Consider the following 21,142-nt stretch of genomic DNA (forward strand, 5'->3'; position numbering starts at 1 on the left):
GGCCAGGTATTTAAAACTCTGTTTTCTCCGTCACAAGAATCACATATAAGTTCGCTCCAAACTCAGTCATTTGTAGTGAGCGTGGAAGATACTGTCCTCCATTTAAAATGGGCAAGGCACGTGGCAAGGGACAGGAAACTGGACGTGATGGTAATGGTGCATGCAGAGGCCGAGGACAAGGCCGTGAGCAAGCTGAAATTGTGCCACAACAAACACCCACATCTTCTCGCCTGACCTTCCTGTCCCAATTCCTAGGGGACCGCAGCACACCACTATTGAACCCAGAGCAGTGTCAAAAGGTTGTTGGTTGGATAGCGGATAATGCTTCCAGTCACTTACCCACCAGCACCACCACCCTGTCTTCCACACGGTCAAGTCTCAGTAGCCGTGTGTCTGGGCCGCATATTCATCACCCTGATCCTCCTTCCTCCCACCATGCCGAGTACCCAGAGACAACTGATCCCACACTTGGACACTCTGAAGAGCTGTTCACTTTTCCATTTATAGATTCTGGCCTCTCGCCCGGTCCACTTGAAGCGGGGCAAGAGGAGATCGCGTGTAGCGATGCGTAAATATTTGAGCAGCCACGGTCACACGAAGGCGACGGTGGGAAAGTGTCACAAGAGGTGGACGATGATGAGACACAATTGCCAGAAAGTCAGTAGGAGGACCAGGGTGCGGAAGTGGAAGACGAGGTGGTGGATGATATAGTAACTGACCCAACCTGGCAGGGGGACATGCAGAGCGAGGACAGCAGCACACAGGGGGAGGGAGGCAGAGCACCCCAACAGGCAGGAAGAAGCAGTGTGGTGGCCGCAGACAGAAGGCGGGCAACCGTTCCCCGTAACACCAACACAAAGGAAGTTGCCAGTACAACTGTTAGGTCTTCCTGAGTCTGGTTGTTTTTTAAAGACTCCGCTGATAACCCCAAAAAGGCCATTTGCACCACCTGCCAGGCCAGCATCAGCAGGGGTGGCAAAATGCCCAGCCTGACCACCACCAGCATGATCAGGCACATGGCAGCAAAGCACCCGACTTTGTGGGCCGAACCCCAGGGTCAAGGAACAGTGTCTGCAGGTGGCACCATTGCTTCTTCCGCTGTTGTGCATGCAAGCCAATCCCCTGTCCATGGTGCATGCGAAGATGCCTCTTGCCCTGCACCTGTCGTTGCACACTCTCAAGTAGCAGCATCAGGAAGCATGTCCATGTCCTTGTCCAAGCGCAGCGTTCAGTTGTCCATACCCCAGTCCTTGGAACACAAGCACAAATATGCAGCTAACGCCCCACAGGCCACTCTACTAAATTCTCACATTTCACGACTGCTTGCGCTGAAAATGTTGCCTTTTAGGCTCGTGGAGACGGAAGCATTCCGCAACCTGATGGCGGTGGCCGTCCCTTGGTACAAGGTCCCCAGCCGCCACTATTTCTCCCAGTGTGCCGTCCCCGCATTACACAAGCACGTGTCCCAAAACATTAGCCGCGCCCTCAACAACGCAGTTACCGAGAAAGTCCATCTAACCACGGACACGTGGACAAGTGCTTGTGGGCAGGGACGGTACATCTCGCTGATGGCACACTGGGTTAACATAGTGGAAGCCGGGACCCAGTCGGACCTTGGGACGGAAAAAGTCCCCCTGACGCCAAGGATTGCGGGCCCTAGGTTTATCAGGGTTGCCCCCACGGTCTACAGCTCCTGCACCTCATCCTCCTTCTCCTCTTCAGCCTCCATCTCCGAAATGACCACATCAGTCACAAGCTGGAAGCACTGCAGCACTGCCTAGGCCAAGGGGCAACAGGCTGTGCTGAAGCTAATATGCTTAGGTGGCAAACCGCACAATGCTGAAGAGTTGTTGACAGCTCTGAAAGAGCAGTCAGATCTGTGGCTCACACCACTGAACCTACAGCCAGGCATGGTCGTGTGTGACAATGGCTGGAACCTGATGGCGGCTCTGAGGCGAGGCGAGCTCACACACGTACCATGCCTGGCCCATGTGCTTAACCTCGTGGTTCAGCGGTTTCTCAATCCTACCAGGAGCTGCCGGATCTGCTTGTTAAAGTAAGCCGCCTGTGTGCCCATTTTAGAAAGTCAGCTACAGCTTCCGCCGCCTTTGTCGTGTTTCAGCAGCATTTGCAGCTTCCGGCTCACAGACTGGTGTGCGATGTCCCCACGCGTTGGAACTCTACACTGCAGATGTTGGGAAGGATTTGTGAGCAGAAGAGGGCAGTGGTTGAGTACCAGCATCAACAAGGCCGTCGGTATTCAGTTCAGACTCCACACATAAGACCTCAGGAGTGGACATGGATGTCAGACATATGTACCATCCTCCAAAACTTTGAGTACTCCACCAAGATGGTGAGCGGTGATGATGCCATAATTAGCGTCACCATCCTGCTTCTCTGTCTTCTGAAACACTCTCTGCTGACGATCAAAGAGGATGCATTGCAGGCGTGGGCACGATGAGATGGAGCAAGGAACCATACAGGGTGATTACACACAGCCAAGCCTCATCTTATCCCAACGTGGATTGGGTGACAAAGAGGAGGAGGAGGAAGGACAGGAGCTAGTTTCATGCACTATAGACGGTACTACCTGCACAGCTGTCATACTGTCTGTTCAGCGTGGATGGCCAGAGGACAGAGAGGAGGAGGAGGAGGAAAGCATGGTCAGTCATCCTCTTGATGAAGACACGGAAGTCTTGCCTGTTAGTAGTCTGACATGCATGGCTGAGTTTATGTTACGCTGCCTTTCCCATGACCCTCGAGTTCTCAAAATTTTGGGTGACAGTCATTACTGGTTGGTGACACTTCTAGACCCACGCTACAAGGAGAACTTTATATCTCTTATTCCTGAGGCGGGCAGGTCTACAAAAATGGGACTGTACCAGAAGGCCCTTGTGGTGGAACTATTAAAAAAATTCCCATCGGAAAACGCTGGTGGCAGAGGACACACTTCATTGGACAACCAAGGATTACAAGTGAGAGAGACACAACTTCAATCCAGCAGAGGCAGGGGAACACTGTCAAAGTTCTGGGAGAGTTTTCTCAGACCCTCCCATCGCACAGGCCGAGGCTCGGGGTACTCTCACAAGGAGTGCAAAGTTTTAGAAGATGCTGAGGGAGTACATTGCAGACCGTACCAACGTCCTCCGTGATTCCTCTGTGCCTTATAATTATTGGGTCTCCAAGCTGGATACGTGGAATGAACTGGCTCTCTATGCCTTGGAGGTCCTGGCCCGCCCTGCCGCCAGCGTTTTATCAGAGCGGGTTTTTAGGGCCGCTGGTGGAATTATAACTGATAGGCTATGTGCCCACGATGCAGAAATGAAGCAGAAAATTTCTGCAGCATTTCTGCATCTCCCTGGCAGAAAAAACGCATGCAGATTGTGCATGCGTTTTTCCTGCAGAATACATGCGGATCCACATGCGGATTCACATGCGTTTCCGCATGCAGATTGACAAGCGCTTTCCAGGCGATAGCATCACTTGGAAAGTGCTTGACAACTAGGTCACACTGTATAAATCCATGCAAACAGCATGGATTTATACAGTGTGAACCGTAAAAATTAAAACAAATAAAGCTATACTAACCCCCGAGGCCCCGGCGTGGCTGCAGCGCTGCTTCCTGGCTGGTTTCCGGCTGCCGGCATGTCGCGAGACAGAGCGGTGAAGGGCCTGCGGTCACATGACTGTGATGTCACCGCAGGTCCTCAAGCTATGCCGGCATTCAGAGAGAAGCCGCCGGACAGGTGAATATAACTTTATTTGTTATTTTATTCTTTTTTTTTTACAGGTACAATGGTACCCAGGTCTGGATGAGAGTCTCCTCTCCTCCAGAACTGGGTACCATCCGCACATAGAGACGCATAGAAGCCGCTTGTAGAAATGTACAGTCGCGGTTTCTATGCGTTTCAATGCAAGTCAATGGCGGGAGTTCCGCTGCACTTCCGCAAAATTAAATGACATGCTGTGGATTTTTGTACGCAGCATAAACCCCCCTTGGGGACCATGGGGTGCGGATTATCTAGCGTTTAACAAGCGTTTACGCAGCGGAAATTCCGCAGCATAAACGCTTGAAAAACGCTACGTGGGCACACAGCCATAAGCGCATCCGCCTGTCAACTGAAAATGCTGACAGGCTGACTCTTATAAAAATGAACAATGGCTGGATTGGGCCAGACTTCTCAACACCACTGAATGATAGCAGCGTAACAAACTCAAATCCAGTGTCTTTTCCTGGGAGGTGTATGCACCTTTTCACACCCACACATGGGTATACGCTTCCTGATTTTGGCTATTTGCTCTTGTCCTCCTCCTTCTCCTCATCCTCCACCACCATAGCACCAGGGTGACCATGGTCCATGATGCAACACCCACATAATTTTTTTAAAGGGTGTTTATGATGCCCGTAAAAAAAAAATGTTATACAGTATGTATATTTTTCCGCAGGCAAAACAAGCTTTCTTGGCAAAAAAGAAGCAGGGACAAAAAAGCAGGTTTTGCTGAGTTTTATTGCTTTATTGCTTATTATTGTCTCTTGTGCATATGCTGATAAAGTTTAGTGCCCCCCCCCCCCCCAAAAAAAAAGGATGATGCAACTTCCTTAGGTTTTTGCACTAAAAACACAGCAAAACCTGATAACTGGGTTTTTTTGCACTTACTCATTGCTTTCGATGGGTGAAAAAACGCTGAAAGAAGTGACATGCTGCAAAAACGCAGCAGTTTTCCAAATCAGTCAGGAAAAAAAACAACAAGCTGTGTGCATGACATTTCTGAAATCTCTTAGCCTTTGCTGGTACTGTTAAACGCAGCTTAAAATTTGCATTAAAAAAACGCAGCAAAAACACAAGGTGTGAACATAGCCAAAATCAGTTTTTTATTAAGACAAGGCGGACTGCCAGCTCAATAAGGGATCGGATTACAGCTCTGGAGAGAGGAGAGAAGTAAAGAGACACAGAGACAGATGGTGCTACTACTTTCTAGTGTTTTAAACTCTGCCAAATCTGGATTCGCAGCTACACTGCTCAGTACTGCTGTATAATGTCCACATTGCTGCCGATTCTGAACATGTGCTATACAGAGACAGGAGAGCAGGGATCCCTTATGTCTGTGTGTGCTGTGTATGGCAGCTAGTCTTTATCCAAAAGGTCAGAGACAGATGAAAATTAGAGATAGAACCTGCAGAGGGGAAAACACTGAAAAATGCAGGACACGAATCAACTAATGGCCAGAAACAAGCGCTCCTGTACCCACACAGGAAACCTTATTCTGAAAAGAGAGGTACGCTCTAACTCCCAAGGGGCTACTATGCTCTTCAGGTCACAGAAAGCGCACAAGCCTCAGATATTCCCATCTGTGTAACTCTGTGAGCTCACGTTACACTGCTGTGAGATCTGTACGATAGCCGGATGGAGCCTGCAGCTAAAACCTGCTCAGTGTTCTGCCCCATCAAGTCCTATTATTTTTGCCATAGAAGCAGATGGAGGAATATGTTCTAATGACGGCTTTATGTTGCCCCCCATAAGTGCAAAAAAAAGTGGAATGTATGTACCAATGGTGTCGTGTAACCAGTGACTCCTGGTGACTACAACTCCCATCTGGTGAGGTGCAGATCACGGATATAAAGTGTATTACATTGACCAATGTACTGTTACATATATACAAGGAACAAAGTGTTATGAGAAGTTCAAGCGGCTCACTAGGCGAGATGGATCCTCTAAGCCCAATGTCCTTGTGGGCACATAGGCCACGAGCGTCGGTGCAGCAGGATGGTGAGAAGAGGGACTGGAAACCATAGGTAGCAAGGTGGGGTGAAGGAAACAGCAGCCAGGAGAACGTTAGGAATCTGCAGGCAAGCGGATGGAGTGCAGGAAACCGCAGGCAAGCAGTGGAGAGCAGGAAGCCGCAGGCAAGCAGGTGGAGTGCAGGAAACTGCAGGCAAGCAGAGGATGTCTGGAAATCACAGGCAAGCAGGTGGAGAGCAGGAAGCCACAGGTAAGCAGGTGGAGTGCAGGAAACCACAGGCAGGTAGCAGATAACACTCCAGAGTAACTGGAAAGTCAACAACCAAGGAAGCAACAAACAGGAAGACGTCCTGAAAACCGCAGACAGACAGAGAGAAGAGGTCCAGAAGACCCGGGGACAGGTAGCTGATAGAACTCATACTAGAAGCCGCAGGCAAGAAGGAAGAAGCACTAGAAGCCACTGGTGTACAGGAGACGTCCCGCAGCCGGCAGCCAGGCTGCTGTGCACACACAAGCTGCATCAGTCTAAGATTTAATGCCGAGACCCGGGTGTGAGTCTTAGAAGCCCTTAAATTGTTCATCATATAGAAGCCAGGAAACCTGCAAAGCCCGACGTGGAGCACAAGAAAGTTCAATGGACCGGGGCAGATGGAGCAGAGCCCAGACCAGGGACAGGTGTGTAACAATGAATGTGTGTGTGAAATCACTGAGGGTGCAAGTTACCTGCAGGGAATACAGACTCCACCTGTGACAGTTTATCTTGCTCTAAACATCAGGACCACAGTCAGATAATTGGAGATGACCGAACCCAATCACAAGTAAAATCACATACAATCAAAGAAATAATTCTGATTTCTTTATGATCCACAATAATATAAATATACAACACATAAAATACCAGCACGGGGCCTATGACGGCTTGTTTAATGGAATGGTAATGGTTAAAAAGTCCTCGGCTAAAATCACATTTTGACCCATCAGGACACTTTCGGTTTGTGTTTTTAGGACAGTCACATCTTCATCCCCCTCACCGGCTAACCCCGGGGGCTTGTACCTCTGGCTGAAGTGAGTCAGGACCAACTTCTTGGCTCTGCACAAGTTAGCAAACTCAGCGGCCATCTTTGGCGTGCTGTGCCCGTGGTCCTTGGCTTTCTCCATCTGGCTGTCATCTAATGTGGCCTCATGAACAAGAAGGTCGGCATCCTGACAGAGCCACGCAGCCCCTGAGGAGGCCATCCCTGAGCAGTCTCCCAAGATGCAGACCTTTCTTCCAGGAACAGGGTCTCCCAATACGTCACTCGGAGAAATGGTCTGACCGTTCTCAAGGGTCACAGCAGAACCAACCTTCAGCTTTCCATACAGAGGTCCAGGCTGAACACCTGTGGGAATGAAGAAACCGTCACAAGCTTCTAAAGGAGAACTCTGACCAAAAGCTTTCAGGTTATTTCTTTTATTCCAGAGTGGACAGTTTGAGTACAGACTGAGATGTACGGACCGGTTGCGGGTCTTGTGTGGAGAAGTCATGTGCTGGTCCAAAATGTCAATCTTCAGGAGCGCACCACACCCCGGCAAACGGGAATCCAGGAGGCAGGAGAGCAGTGCGCTCCTGAAGAAAAATAGGACAACCCCTTTAAGTGGCTTCCTCCAAGACTCCTTTCTCTCTAGACTTCAGAGAAGTGGACAGTGTGTCACCACTAGCTGCGCCCACTCCTGTCACTCTCTGTGCTGAAGTCCACAGAAATCACAGGTACCATGGAGGAAGCTGCAGCCCCATATTGTCACTAGAAGTAGTAATGGGTGGGATCGTAATCATTAAAGGGGGAATTCCAGAATCAGCTAAGCCATTAGAGACCCCCGCATAGAAAAAATGAAGGGTGTCCGAAGTGAACGACCCAAACTGTGACAGCAACTTACCAAGTTCTCGTAGTTTATTGACGTTCAGCTTCCCGGGTCGATCCTTCTCCGCAATCACAAACCCGAACGACGGGATGCGATGATAGAGCTTAAATGCCTTTACTGTGAACTGCTCGTCATCGAGGAGATGGTAGGTCCCATCAGTGGGATCAGCGGAAATAATAAGCGCCTCCAGAGGAAGGGGGCCGCAGTCTCCAGTATACGTGGAGAAGTCTCTGAACTCTTCTGCCGGGCACTGGTCTTCTGAAGGCAACAATTCATGGACAGTATATGGGAAAACGAGCTGCGAGTGAGACACCTCCAGGCTCATGTGGATAAAGGTCCTCAGACCCACAGGACCATAGATGTCCACATGCTGCTTAGTGGGAGTAGAGCCACACTGGAGGCTGACCGTGCAGAGGAGCCCGGGGAGGCCAAACATGTGGTCCCCATGGAGGTGAGTGATGAAGATCTTGGTGATTCTGCCTGCAGATGAGGATGAACATGTTACTACACACAGAAGACTTCATAGAATGTTAGAGTTGGAAGGGACCTCCTGGGTCATCTGGTCCAACCCCCTGCTCAAAGCAGGATTCACTAGATCATCTCAGACAGATGTCTGTCCAGCCTCTGTTTGAAGACGTCCATTGAAGGGGAACTCACCACCTCTCGTGGCAGCCTGTTCCACTCATTAATCACCCTAACTGTCAAAAAGTTTTTTCTAATATCTAATCTGTGTCTCCTCCCATTTAGTTTCATCCCATTGCTTCTAGTCTTTCCTTGTGCAAATGAGAATAAAGATGATCCTTCTACAATGTGACAGCCCCTGATATATTTGTAGACAGCTATTAAGTCTCCTCTCAGTCTTCTTTTTTGCAAGCTAAACATTCCCAAATCCTGCAACCGTTCCTCATAGGACATGGTTTGCAGACCAGTCACCATTCTGGTCGCTCTTCTCTGAACTTGCTCCAGTTTGTCTATGTCTTTTTTAAAATGTGGTGCCCAAAACTGTACACAGTATTCCAGATGAGGTCTGACCAAAGAGGAGTAAAGTCCGATAATGACTTCACGTGATCTAGACTGTATGCTTCTGTTAATACATCCCAGAATTGTATTTGCCTTTTTTGCTGCTGCATCACACTGTTGACTCATGTTCAGTCTATGATCTATTAGTATACCTAAGTCTTTTTCACATGTACTATTGCTTAGCTCTATTCCTCCCATTCTGTATATGCTTTTTTCATTTTTATTGCCCAGATGTAGTACTTTGCATTTTTCCCTGTTAAAAACCATTCTGTTGGTTGCTGCCCACTGCTCCAGTTTATTTAGGTCTTTTTGAATCCTCTCTCTCTCTTCTCTAGTATTAGCTATCCCTCCTAGCTTTGTGTCATCAGCAAATTTAATCAGTTTACCCTCAATTCCTTCATCTAAATCATTGATAAATATGTTGAACAATACAGGTCCCAGGACGGAGCCCTGTGGTACCCCACTTGAGACATTCATCCAGCTGGATGTGAAGCCATTTACAACCACCCTTTGAGTCTGATCACTAAGCCAGTTATGAATCCACCTAACAGTTGCCTGGTCCATTGCATACTTGGTCATTTTTTCAATAAGGATGGTGTGAGATACTTTGTCAAATGCTTTGCTGAAGTCAAGATATACTATATCTACAGCATTTCCCTGATCCACCCAGTCAGTGATTCTGTCTTAGAGGGGTGATAACACGACAGTCAGTATATTATATATATAGGGGTCGTCACTGTTGTAGTGATCATACAGCTTTGCTTTATTACCACGCAGGTGAAAGGTCTGGGAAAGCTGGTGACCAGTACTGGTGGATAAAGGCAGCCATATTGGCCATCACCGAGGCACAGGGATAAGGAGAGTAAACAGCTTTCCTGACACAAGGACACAGGATCGGTGATAACTTGTAGCTATATGGGGGTCTGACCATTAGGAACCATACTGATCCCAAAAATTGATCCCTAGTAAACTCCGCTGGAAGCGAGCGCCACCACTTCATTCACTCTCTGTGTGACGCCGGATGCACCCGAGTATAGACTTCGGCTTTGTCCGATAGAAAATGAATGAAGCGGTGAGGACCATGAGCAGCATGTCCACGGGGACCTCACCAACTCACAAGTTCTCACCCGTCCTAGTGATAACTTTATGTGTTGGGATTAGACATTTAAAGTGTAACTGCACTTTTAGAAAACTTTCGACATGTCAGAAACCTGTGAGAAACACTAATCACTGAGGGTCTAGGTGCCGAGACCCCCGCAATCATTACAATGAAGATTATCTCAGCCAGTAGCGGGATTCATCTGGGTCTCCTCAGGTCAGCAAAATGGCCGAATCAGGAAGAAATATTGCCCCGATGTGGGTAGCACTGTGACTGTCCGCGGCCTCACAGCCTCTCATCTCTGCTCTGGCCGTGACTGGTGGCTTTAGTACGGAGGTTGAATAATAGAAAGAGACGCAGGACACCAAGGCTGCCTCCATCATCCAGCACACTCCAGGCCAAGTATCTCTCCTCTTATGTTCTGCTCCTGCACCACTGCTATGTAAAGGCCGCCATGCCATGCTGCCCACCTAGGAAGAGGGAATCTGAAAGGAGACAGAAGAGCAAATACTGCAAGTTCTCTCCCCCCACCCCCGCTTGCCTGTCGCGCGCACTCGCCTCCCCCCGCTTGCCTGTCGCGCGCACTCGCCTCCCCCCGCTTGCCTGTCGCGCGCACTCGCCTCCCCCCGCTTGCCTGTCGCGCGCACTCGCCTCCCCCCGCTTGCCTGTCAAGCGCACTCTCTCCGCCCGCTAGTCTGTCGCGTGCACTCTCTCCGCCCGCTAGTCTGTCGCGTGCACTCTCTCCGCCCGCTAGTCTGTCGCGTGCACTCTCTCCGCCCGCTAGTCTGTCGCGTGCACTCTCTCCGCCCGCTAGTCTGTCGCGTGCACTCTCTCCGCCCGCTAGTCTGTCGCGTGCACTCTCTCCGCCCGCTAGTCTGTCGCGTGCACTCTCTCCGCCCGCTAGTCTGTCGCGTGCACTCTCTCCGCCCGCTAGTCTGTCGCGTGCACTCTCTCCGCCCGCTAGTCTGTCGCGTGCACTCTCTCCACCCACTTGTCTGGCCACAGCACTGGCACATTACATCATGCTAGTACTTTAGGAATAGAACCGCCTCCCTCTTGCTGCTCCAGAAGATTTAGCCTTTCCCCCGTAGTCCAGCCAGCAGATCAACTGGCGGCTTCCACCGGGGGATACCACAGCAGTGATAGTGACAAAGGGGCAGCTTCGCTCAGTGAGCAGATGTGGCCCATTGTAGGTGGAGGTGGCCCCCGATAATACCTACATTTGCAGATCTAATTTTTGTTGCGGTTACTGATATTTTATGGATGAAGAAAGGAGCAAAAGTGTGATCTGCTAAGGCTGCGTGCCCACTATGTGTTTTTCAAGCGTTTTTGCCGTGGAATTTCCGCAGCGAAAACACTTAAAAAATGCTTGGTAATACGTGCCCCATGGTCCCCAATGATAATCCGCATGTGCTGTGCACATGCTGCGTAAATTTCCGCTGCGGATTATCATTGCGGAAAAAAACGCAGCACGACCAATTATTTTGCGGAAGTGCTGCGTAATTGGCGCCATTGACTTGCATTGAATCGCATATTATCCGTGTTAGCACATTGGCACACTCGGATAATATGAGTTTCTATGTGCGGACGGTACCCGGGTTTGGAGAAATGGAGAGACTCATCCGGACCCGAGTACCATAGAACCTGTAAAAAAAAGAATAAAAATGGTAAAAAATAAAGATTATACTCACCTTCTGATGTCCCCCGGTGTTTTCTCCGCTGCGTCTGGTCTGTTGTATGGGTCGTGGTGGTGTGAAAGGACCTGCCATGAGGTCATTTAGTCATGTAGGCGGTCACGTGACCTGTCACATGACTAAATGATGTCATGGCAGGTCCTTTCACACCACCGTGACCCATACAACAGACCAGACGCAGCGGAGAAAACACCGGGGGACATCAGAAGGTGAGTATAATCTTTATTTTTTACCATTTTTATTCTTTTTTTTAACTAACTTGGTCACACTATATAAATCTGTGCCGGTTGCATGGATTTATATAGTGTGACCAAGTTGTCAAGCACTTCTCCAGGTGATGCTAAAATGGCTTGAAAAGCACTTGACAACCCGCATGCGGAAATGCATGTGAAGAACGCTTCACAAACGCTTCTACCTGGCGGGAAAAACGCATGTAAAATCCACATGTACAATCCACATGTGTTTTTCCTGCCAGGGAGAAGAGGAATAAATCGGCAGCATTTCTGCATCGTGGGCACATAGCCTTAAAATGTGATCCGGGCCTGCGCCGCTCTCCTCCGAGACGCCATTTCATGGCTCATACACTGTCTACTATATCCACCTTGGGCAGAGCAGCTCTTGGATGAGCGTTTCTGCTCCATGGCGTTAGCAGCAGGTGAGGGTCTCAGCACCCGGACCCCCACTAATCAAAAGCTTCCTAAAACGCAAGTTCACACCAAGCGCTGACATCACGCCAGCGATGAGTCCACTGGTGAATGGTGGCGCCATCTGCAGTCTGAGGAGTAAATATATCATTCAGGAAGGAATGTGAGACCCCGAATGATCAAGAATAATCCCTATTTCCCCTGCGAGGTGCTGCCACTCGGCTGTCACTGGATCCGCAGCTGCCGGTGACAGCTGAAGTGTCCGCACATGATAACATGTAATGGGCGGCAGCGGACGGGGGGATTATTCTCCGCCGAGCTCATATTTCACCATTAGGGATTATAAATGTGATTAAAATAGCAGCTCAATAAATAATTAAATCTCAGAGAGAAATCTGCACGACCCCTCGAAATTCCTCTCTCCTCACGGACAACACACGCACGTCTAAGGGGGGTGTCAGCCATTAAACATCCTCCATGCCGCCCCTTGCTGGGGGTTCTAGAAAGTGGAAATTTCTCAGCCATGTATGTAGTTCTGGTGGCCTGTACTGGTGATGACCATCTCCTATATATAAGGTCACACAGCTTTCCAAGGCTCCTGCATGGACTATGTGCTCGGCTATGCAACCATTGTTCGGGGGTCTCGGATGGGTGTACAGTACAGCTCCTTACCCGCCTTCAGGGCGCTCTTCATCAACTGCGTCTGGGTGCTCTCCCCACAATCAAACAGCCAGCACTCCCCTTCTGTCCGGAAGACGACGGCCGAGGCCCCCCTGCAGGGAGAAGGATACGCGGACCCCGTCCCCAGGAACGTGACATCCATAGACATGGCGGCCGGCAGACAGCTTCACCTCCAATCAGTATCCAGAAACCTGCAGACAGAGGACACTGTATATAGACAGAAAACACACAAAGGACAATGTATATAGACAGTACACACAAACACACAGAGGACACTGTATATAGACAGTACACAGACAGAGGACACAGTATATAGACAGTACACACACACAGAGGACAATGTATATAGACAGTACACACACAAAGGACAATGTATATAGACAGTACACACACAGAGGACACTGTATATAGACAGCACACACACAGAGGACACTGTATATAGACAGTACACACACAGAGGACACTGTATATAGACAGTACACACACAGAGGACACTGTATATAGACAGTACACACACAGAGGACACTGTATATAGACAGTACACACACAGAGGACACTGTATATAGACAGCACACACACAGAGGACACTGTATATAGACAGCACACACACAGAGGACACTGTATATAGACAGCACACACACAGGACACTGTATATAGACAGTACACACACAGAGGACACTGTATATAGACAGCACACACACAGGACACTGTATATAGACAGTACACACACACACAGAGGACACTGTATATAGACAGCACACACACAGAGGACACTGTATATAGACAGCACACACACAGGACACTGTATATAGACAGTACACACACAGAGGACACTGTATATAGACAGTACACACACAGAGGACACTGTATATAGACAGCACACACACAGAGGACACTGTATATAGACAGCACACACACAGGACACTGTATCTAGACAGCACACACACAGGACACTATCTAGACAGCACACACAGAGGACACTGTATCTAGACAGCACACACAGAGGACACTGTATATAGACAGTACACACACACACAGAGGACACTGTATCTAGACAGCACACACACAGAGGACACTGTATATAGACAGTACACACACAGAGGACACTGTATATAGACAGCACACACACAGGACACTGTATATAGACAGTACACACACAGAGGACACTGTATATAGACAGTACACACACAGAGGACACTGTATATAGACAGCACACACACCGAGGACACTGTATATAGACAGCACACACACAGAGGACACTGTATATAGACAGCACACACACAGAGGACACTGTATATAGACAGCACACAGACAGAGGACACTGTATATAGACAGTACACAGACAGAGGACACTGTATATAGACAGTACACAGACAGAGGACACTGTATATAGACAGTACACAGACAGAGGACACCGTATATAGACAGTACACAGACAGAGGACACCGTATATAGACAGCACACACACAGAGGACACCGTATATAGACAGCACACACACAGAGGACACCGTATATAGACAGCACACACACAGAGGACACCGTATATAGACAGCACACACACAGAGGACACCGTATATAGACAGCACACACACACAGAGGACACTGTATATAGACAGTACACACACACACAGGACACTGTATATAGACAGTACACACACACACAGGACACTGTATATAGACAGTACACACACACAGGACACTGTATATAGACAGTACACACACACACAGGACACTGTATATAGACAGTACACACACACAGAGGACACTGTATATAGACAGTATACACACACAGAGGACACTGTATATAGACAGTACACACACACACAGGACACTGTATATAGACAGTACACACACACACAGGACACTGTATATAGACAGTACACACACACACAGGACACTGTATATAGACAGTACACACACACACAGGACACTGTATATAGACAGTACACACACACAGAGGACACTGTATATAGACAGTATACACACACAGAGGACACTGTATATAGACAGTATACACACACAGAGGACACTGTATATAGACAGCACACACACAGAGGACACCGTATATAGACAGCACACACACACAGAGGACACCGTATATAGACAGCACACACACAGAGGACACCGTATATAGACAGCACACACACAGAGGACACTGTATATAGACAGTACACACAGAGGACACTGTATATAGACAGTACACAGACAGAGGACACTGTATATAGACAGCACACACACAGAGGACACTGTATATAGACAGTACACACAGAGGACACTGTATATAGACAGTACACAGACAGGACACTGTATATAGACAGCACACACACAGAGGACACTGTATATAGACAGTACACACAGAGGACACTGTATATAGACAGTACACACACACAGAGGACACTGTATATAGACAGTACACACAGAGGACACTGTATATAGACAGCACACACACAGAGGACACTGTATATAGACAGCACACACACACAGGACACTGTATATAGACAGTACACACACAGAGGACACTGTATATAGACAGCACACACACAGGACACTGTATATAGACAGTACACACACAGAGGACACTGTATATAGACAGCACACACACAGGACACTGTATATAGACAGTACACACACACACAGAGGACACTGTATATAGACAGCACACACACAGAGGACACTGTATATAGACAGCACACACACAGAGGACACTGTATATAGACAGCACACACACAGGACACTGTATATAGACAGTACACACACAGAGGACACTGTATATAGACAGTACACACACAGAGGACACCGTATATAGACAGCACACACACACAGAGGACACCGTATATAGACAGCACACACACAGAGGACACTGTATATATAGACAGTACACAGAGAGGACACTGTATATAGACAGCACACACACAGAGGACACTGTATATAGACAGTACTAGACAGCACACACACACAGAGGACACTGTATATAGACAGCACACACACACAGAGGACACTGTATATAGACAGTACACACACACACAGGACACTGTATATAGACAGTACACACACACACAGGACACTGTATATAGACAGTACACACACACACACAGGACACTGTATATAGACAGTACACACACAGAGGACACCGTATATAGACAGCACACACACACAGAGGACACCGTATATAGACAGCACACACACAGAGGACACTGTATATATAGACAGTACACACAGAGGACACTGTACATAGACAGCACACACACAGAGGACACTGTATATAGACAGTACTAGACAGCACACACACACAGAGGACACTGTATATAGACAGCACACACACACAGAGGACACTGTATATAGACAGCACACACACACAGAGGACACTGTATATAGACAGTACACACACACAGGACACTGTATATAGACAGTACACACACACACAGGACACTGTATATAGACAGTACACACACACAGAGGACACTGTATATAGACAGTACACACACACAGAGGACACTGTATATAGACAGTACACACACACAGAGGACACTGTATATAGACAGTACACACACACAGAGGACACTGTATATAGACAGTACACACACACAGAGGACACTGTATATAGACAGTACACACACAGAGGACACTGTATATAGACAGCACACACACAGAGGACACTGTATATAGACAGCACACACACAGAGGACACCGTATATAGACAGCACACACACAGAGGACACCGTATATAGACAGCACACACACAGAGGACACCGTATATAGACAGCACACACACAGAGGACACCGTATATAGACAGCACACACACAGAGGACACCGTATATAGACAGCACACACACAGAGGACACTGTATATAGACAGCACACACACAGAGGACACTGTATATAGACAGTACACACAGAGGACACTGTATATAGACAGTACACACAGAGGACACTGTATATAGACAGTACACAGACAGAGGACACTGTATATAGACAGTACACACAGAGGACACTGTATATAGACAGTACACACAGAGGACACTGTATATAGACAGTACACAGACAGAGGACACTGTATATAGACAGCACACACACAGAGGACACTGTATATAGACAGTACACACAGAGGACACTGTATATAGACAGTACACACACACAGAGGACACTGTATATAGACAGTACACACAGAGGACACTGTATATAGACAGCACACACACAGAGGACACTGTATATAGACAGCACACACACAGAGGACACTGTATATAGACAGCACACACACAGGACACTGTATATAGACAGTACACACACAGAGGACACTGTATATAGACAGTACACACACAGAGGACACCGTATATAGACAGCACACACACACAGAGGACACCGTATATAGACAGCACACACACAGAGGACACTGTATATATAGACAGTACACAGAGAGGACACTGTATATAGACAGTACACACACACAGAGGACACTGTATATAGACAGTACACACAGAGGACACTGTATATAGACAGCACACACACAGAGGACACTGTATATAGACAGCACACACACAGAGGACACTGTATATAGACAGCACACACACAGAGGACACTGTATATAGACAGTACACACAGGACACTGTATATAGACAGTACACACACAGAGGACACTGTATATAGACAGCACACACACAGGACACTGTATATAGACAGTACACACACACACAGAGGACACTGTATATAGACAGCACACACACAGAGGACACTGTATATAGACAGCACACACACAGAGGACACTGTATATAGACAGCACACACACAGGACACTGTATATAGACAGTACACACACAGAGGACACTGTATATAGACAGTACACACACAGAGGACACCGTATATAGACAGCACACACACAGAGGACACTGTATATATAGACAGTACACAGAGAGGACACTGTATATAGACAGCACACACACAGAGGACACTGTATATAGACAGTACACACAGAGGACACTGTATATAGACAACAAACACACAGAGGACAATGTATATAGACAGTACACACACACACACACAGAGGACACCGCATATAGACAGCACACACACAGAGGACACCGTATATAGACAGCACACACACAGAGGACAATGTATATAGACAGCAAACACACAGAGGACACTGTATATAGACAGTACACACAGAGGACACTGTGTATAGACAGTACACACAGAGGACACTGTATATAGACAGTACACAGACAGAGGACACTGTATATAGATAGTACACACAGAAATGGTGCACGAGGGTCCTGTGTGAGAACGGAGCTCAACCTTTCCTGCCATCGACAATTTTCATTTTAGTGCTTCGGATTTTTCCTCTTAGAGCCAGACTTTTTATTCCTCCATCATCACAGATGTACGAGGGCTCGTTGCTGCGCTGTAGGATTTATCGGGGTCATTTTGGGGCACAGACGACGTCATCATCGCTTTTTTACAAACTTTGGTGGAGATTCAGCGACAAGAAAAATTATTCTGGCTTTTCTATATTTTTTTCTTTTCTATTTTCAGTGATCAAACTTTTTTTGGAAACAATAATAAAGAAATAAAAATGCGGATTTGTGCTGTTTGTGTTGTGAAATCGGGGGGAGGGATTGAAAACTTATTATTTATTTTTTTTATATTTTTAAAAACTTTTATTACTTTTCCCTTTATTGTTTGGCCCCGGAGACCCAACCCCGCGACCACTGACCCTGCAGCGCTGCCACCTATCCGGCCAAGGGCGGGACTTATAGTTGTGGCAGCTGCAGGGGAGGATGGAGGGCAGTGCAGCCTATCCGCACAGTGGGCATACATCGTGGGGGGCACGAGAGGCGTTGAAACGGATATCACCCTGGATCGCAACATTAAAAACGGTTAAAGAGCAAATAAACTTCTGTACATTGTTTTACCTCTTTAATCCCCTCCAGGACTCGGCTCCGCACGTCTTTTGAGGGATCAGTGAGGGGTCTCCGGACCCCCATTGATTTGAAGGGAATTAAAGGACCAAAATTATATATATATACAATATGAATCTTCTGTTGTTTTGTGTATACAGCTCCTCTGCAGATGAATGCATATCCATAGTAAACTACAAAGCAGTCGGTGATCTGACCTCGCAGTCATGACAGAAGAGTCATGTGTCACTACAGGGGGCTGCTGGGTAGCCTGTAACCATGGATACCCACACTTCCGCACTGGAGCTGTGTACACTAAATAGATTTTCCACAAAGTTGCTTCCTTTTATGCTCCATCTGTGGTGCGGACCCTCATACACAGGACTTGTGGGGGTGACAGAGGTCAAATCCATGGCGATAGGTCAAAGATGGGACGCCCCTGTATATACGCTGTTTGGGGGCTTCTCACTTCAAGATTCTGCTCCCCTAGCACAGGACCAGTAATGGGGGCACTGGGGGCGGAGAGGAGGAGCAGAACGACCAAGACGGCGATCTTCGTGGCCCGAAAACACGGATCACATCACAAGATCAGAGGCGCCTTCCCCCTGCGCTGGGTCTGCGGATCAGCGGCGCCTCCTCCTCCGCTGGGTCTGCGGATCAGCGGCGCCGCCTCCTCCGCTGGGTCTGCGGATCAGCGGCGCCGCCTCCTCCGCTGGGTCTGCGGATCAGCGGCGCCGCCTCCTCCGCTGGGTCTGCGGATCAGCGACGCCTCCCCCTGCGCTGGGTCTGCGGATCAGCGGCGCCTCCTCCTCCGCTGGGTCTGCGGATCAGCGGCGCCTCCTCCTCCGCTGGGTCTGCGGATCAGCGGCGCCGCCTCCTCCGCTGGGTCTGCGGATCAGCGACGCCTCCCCCTGCGCTGGGTCTGCGGATCAGCGGCGCCTCCTCCTCCGCTGGGTCTGCGGATCAGCGGCGCCTCCTCCTCCGCTGGGTCTGCGGATCAGCGGAGCCTCCTCCTCCGCTGGGTCTGCGGATCAGCGGCGCCGCCTCCTCCGCTGGGTCTGGGACAAGGTTTCCTATCACTAACGCCACTGACCACAAGCAGAGATTATAATAAAGGTATAAAATGTGTATTACAAAGCAGCAGAAGGGTTAACACCGGCACAAAAGCATCAAAGTCAGGAAATCACAGAGCAGAGAGGACCCCACAGGAGGCTGCCCGGGACCACCGCGGATCCGGCCCTATACCTCAGACACATGCAGGACAAACCCCGGGCCGCCAGGCTGACATCTTACTGCACCCACCGGTAGTCAGAGACTGGAGGAAGGAGAACAAAGATGGCAGCGACTGTACAGGAAGAAACTACAACGAATCTGTCACTGCCCTCTACCGGCTGAAATACATCATCACTGCGCCCTCTACTGGCTGTATTACATCACTGCGCCCTCTGCTGGCAGTATTACATCACTGCGCCCTCTCCTGGCTGTATTACATCACGCGCCCTCTGCTGGCTGTATTACATCACTGCGCCCTCTGCTGCCTGTATTACATCACTGCGCCCTCTGATGGCTGTATTACAATCACTGCGCCCTCCGCTGACTGTATTACATCACTGCGCCCTCTGATGGCTGTATTACATCACTGCGCCCTCTGCGGGCTGTATTACATCACTGCGCCCTCTGCTGGCTGTATTACATCACTGCGCTCTCAGCTGGCTGTATTACATCACTGCGCCCTCCGCTGACTGTATTACATCACTGCGCTCTCCGCTGGCTGTATATTACATCACTGCGCCCTCCGCTGGCTGTATTACATCAATGTGCCCTCCACTGGCTGTATTACATCACTGCGCCCTCCGCTGGCTGTATTACATCACTGCGCCCTCCGCTGGCTGTATTACATCACTGCGCTCTCCGCTGGCTGTATTACATCTCTGCGCCCTCCGCTGGCTGTATTACATTACTCCGCCCTCCGCTGGCTGTATGACATCACTGCGCCCTCCGCTGGCTGTATGACATCACTGCGCTCTCCGCTGGCTCTATTACATCACTGCGCCCTCTGCGGGCTGTATTACATCACTGCGCCCTCCGCTGGCTGTATTACATCACTGCGCCCTCTGCGGGCTCTATTACATCACTGCGCCCTCTGCGGGCTCTATTACATCACTGCGCCCTCTGCTGGCTGTATTACATCACTGCACCCTCTGCTGGCTGTATTGCATCACTGCGCCCTCCGCTGGCTGTATTACATAACTGCGCCCTCCGCTGGCTGTATTACATCACTGCGCCCTCCACTGGCTGTATTACATCACTGCGCCCTCCGCTGGCTGTATTACATCACTGCGCCCTCTGCGGGCTCTATTACATCACTGCGCCCTCTGCGGGCTCTATTACATCACTGCGCCCTCTGCGGGCTCTATTACATCACTGCGCCCTCTGTGGGCTCTATTACATCACTGCGCCCTCTGCTGGCTGTA

At 48.9% G+C, this 21,142-nt stretch overlaps 1 protein-coding gene across 2 annotated transcripts; it reads right to left on the reverse strand.

The window, feature by feature from the left end:
• Positions 1-4,850: 4,850 nt before the first annotated feature.
• ELAC1 (elaC ribonuclease Z 1) lies at positions 4,851-20,051 on the reverse strand. 2 transcript variants are annotated; one of them, XM_073655096.1, is made up of 4 exons: positions 19,971-20,051; positions 12,770-12,969; positions 7,656-8,120; positions 4,851-7,120 (listed from the first exon to the last, which is right to left on the reverse strand). In XM_073655096.1, exons 2-4 carry the CDS (start codon positions 12,924-12,926, stop codon positions 6,651-6,653), a joined length of 1,092 nt encoding a protein of 363 aa, XP_073511197.1. In that variant the 5' UTR covers positions 12,927-12,969; positions 19,971-20,051; the 3' UTR covers positions 4,851-6,650. The 2 variants fall into 2 exon arrangements, with proteins under 2 accessions (XP_073511197.1, XP_073511196.1); XM_073655095.1 differs by having other exon boundaries at positions 19,914-20,051.
• Between the last annotated feature and the right edge of the window lie 1,091 nt (positions 20,052-21,142).

This window comes from Phyllobates terribilis, unplaced genomic scaffold, assembly GCF_046119375.1.
Source record: "Phyllobates terribilis strain yellow unplaced genomic scaffold, ASM4611937v1 Scaffold_1__5_contigs__length_1240528914, whole genome shotgun sequence".
Lineage (NCBI taxonomy): Eukaryota > Metazoa > Chordata > Amphibia > Anura > Dendrobatidae > Phyllobates > Phyllobates terribilis.

Excerpts from the sequence above, each read along its gene's own strand:
- ELAC1 (XM_073655096.1), bottom strand. The coding sequence starts at position 12,926 with ATGTCTATGGATGTCACGTTCCTGGGGACGGGGTCCGCGTATCCTTCT. Across the intron at positions 8,121-12,769 it reads GAAGAGCGCCCTGAAGGCGG|GCAGAATCACCAAGATCTTC; the intron begins GTAAGGAGCTGT and ends CCTCATCTGCAG. Across the intron at positions 7,121-7,655 it reads CAATAAACTACGAGAACTTG|GTGTTCAGCCTGGACCTCTG; the intron begins GTAAGTTGCTGT and ends TCATTCCCACAG.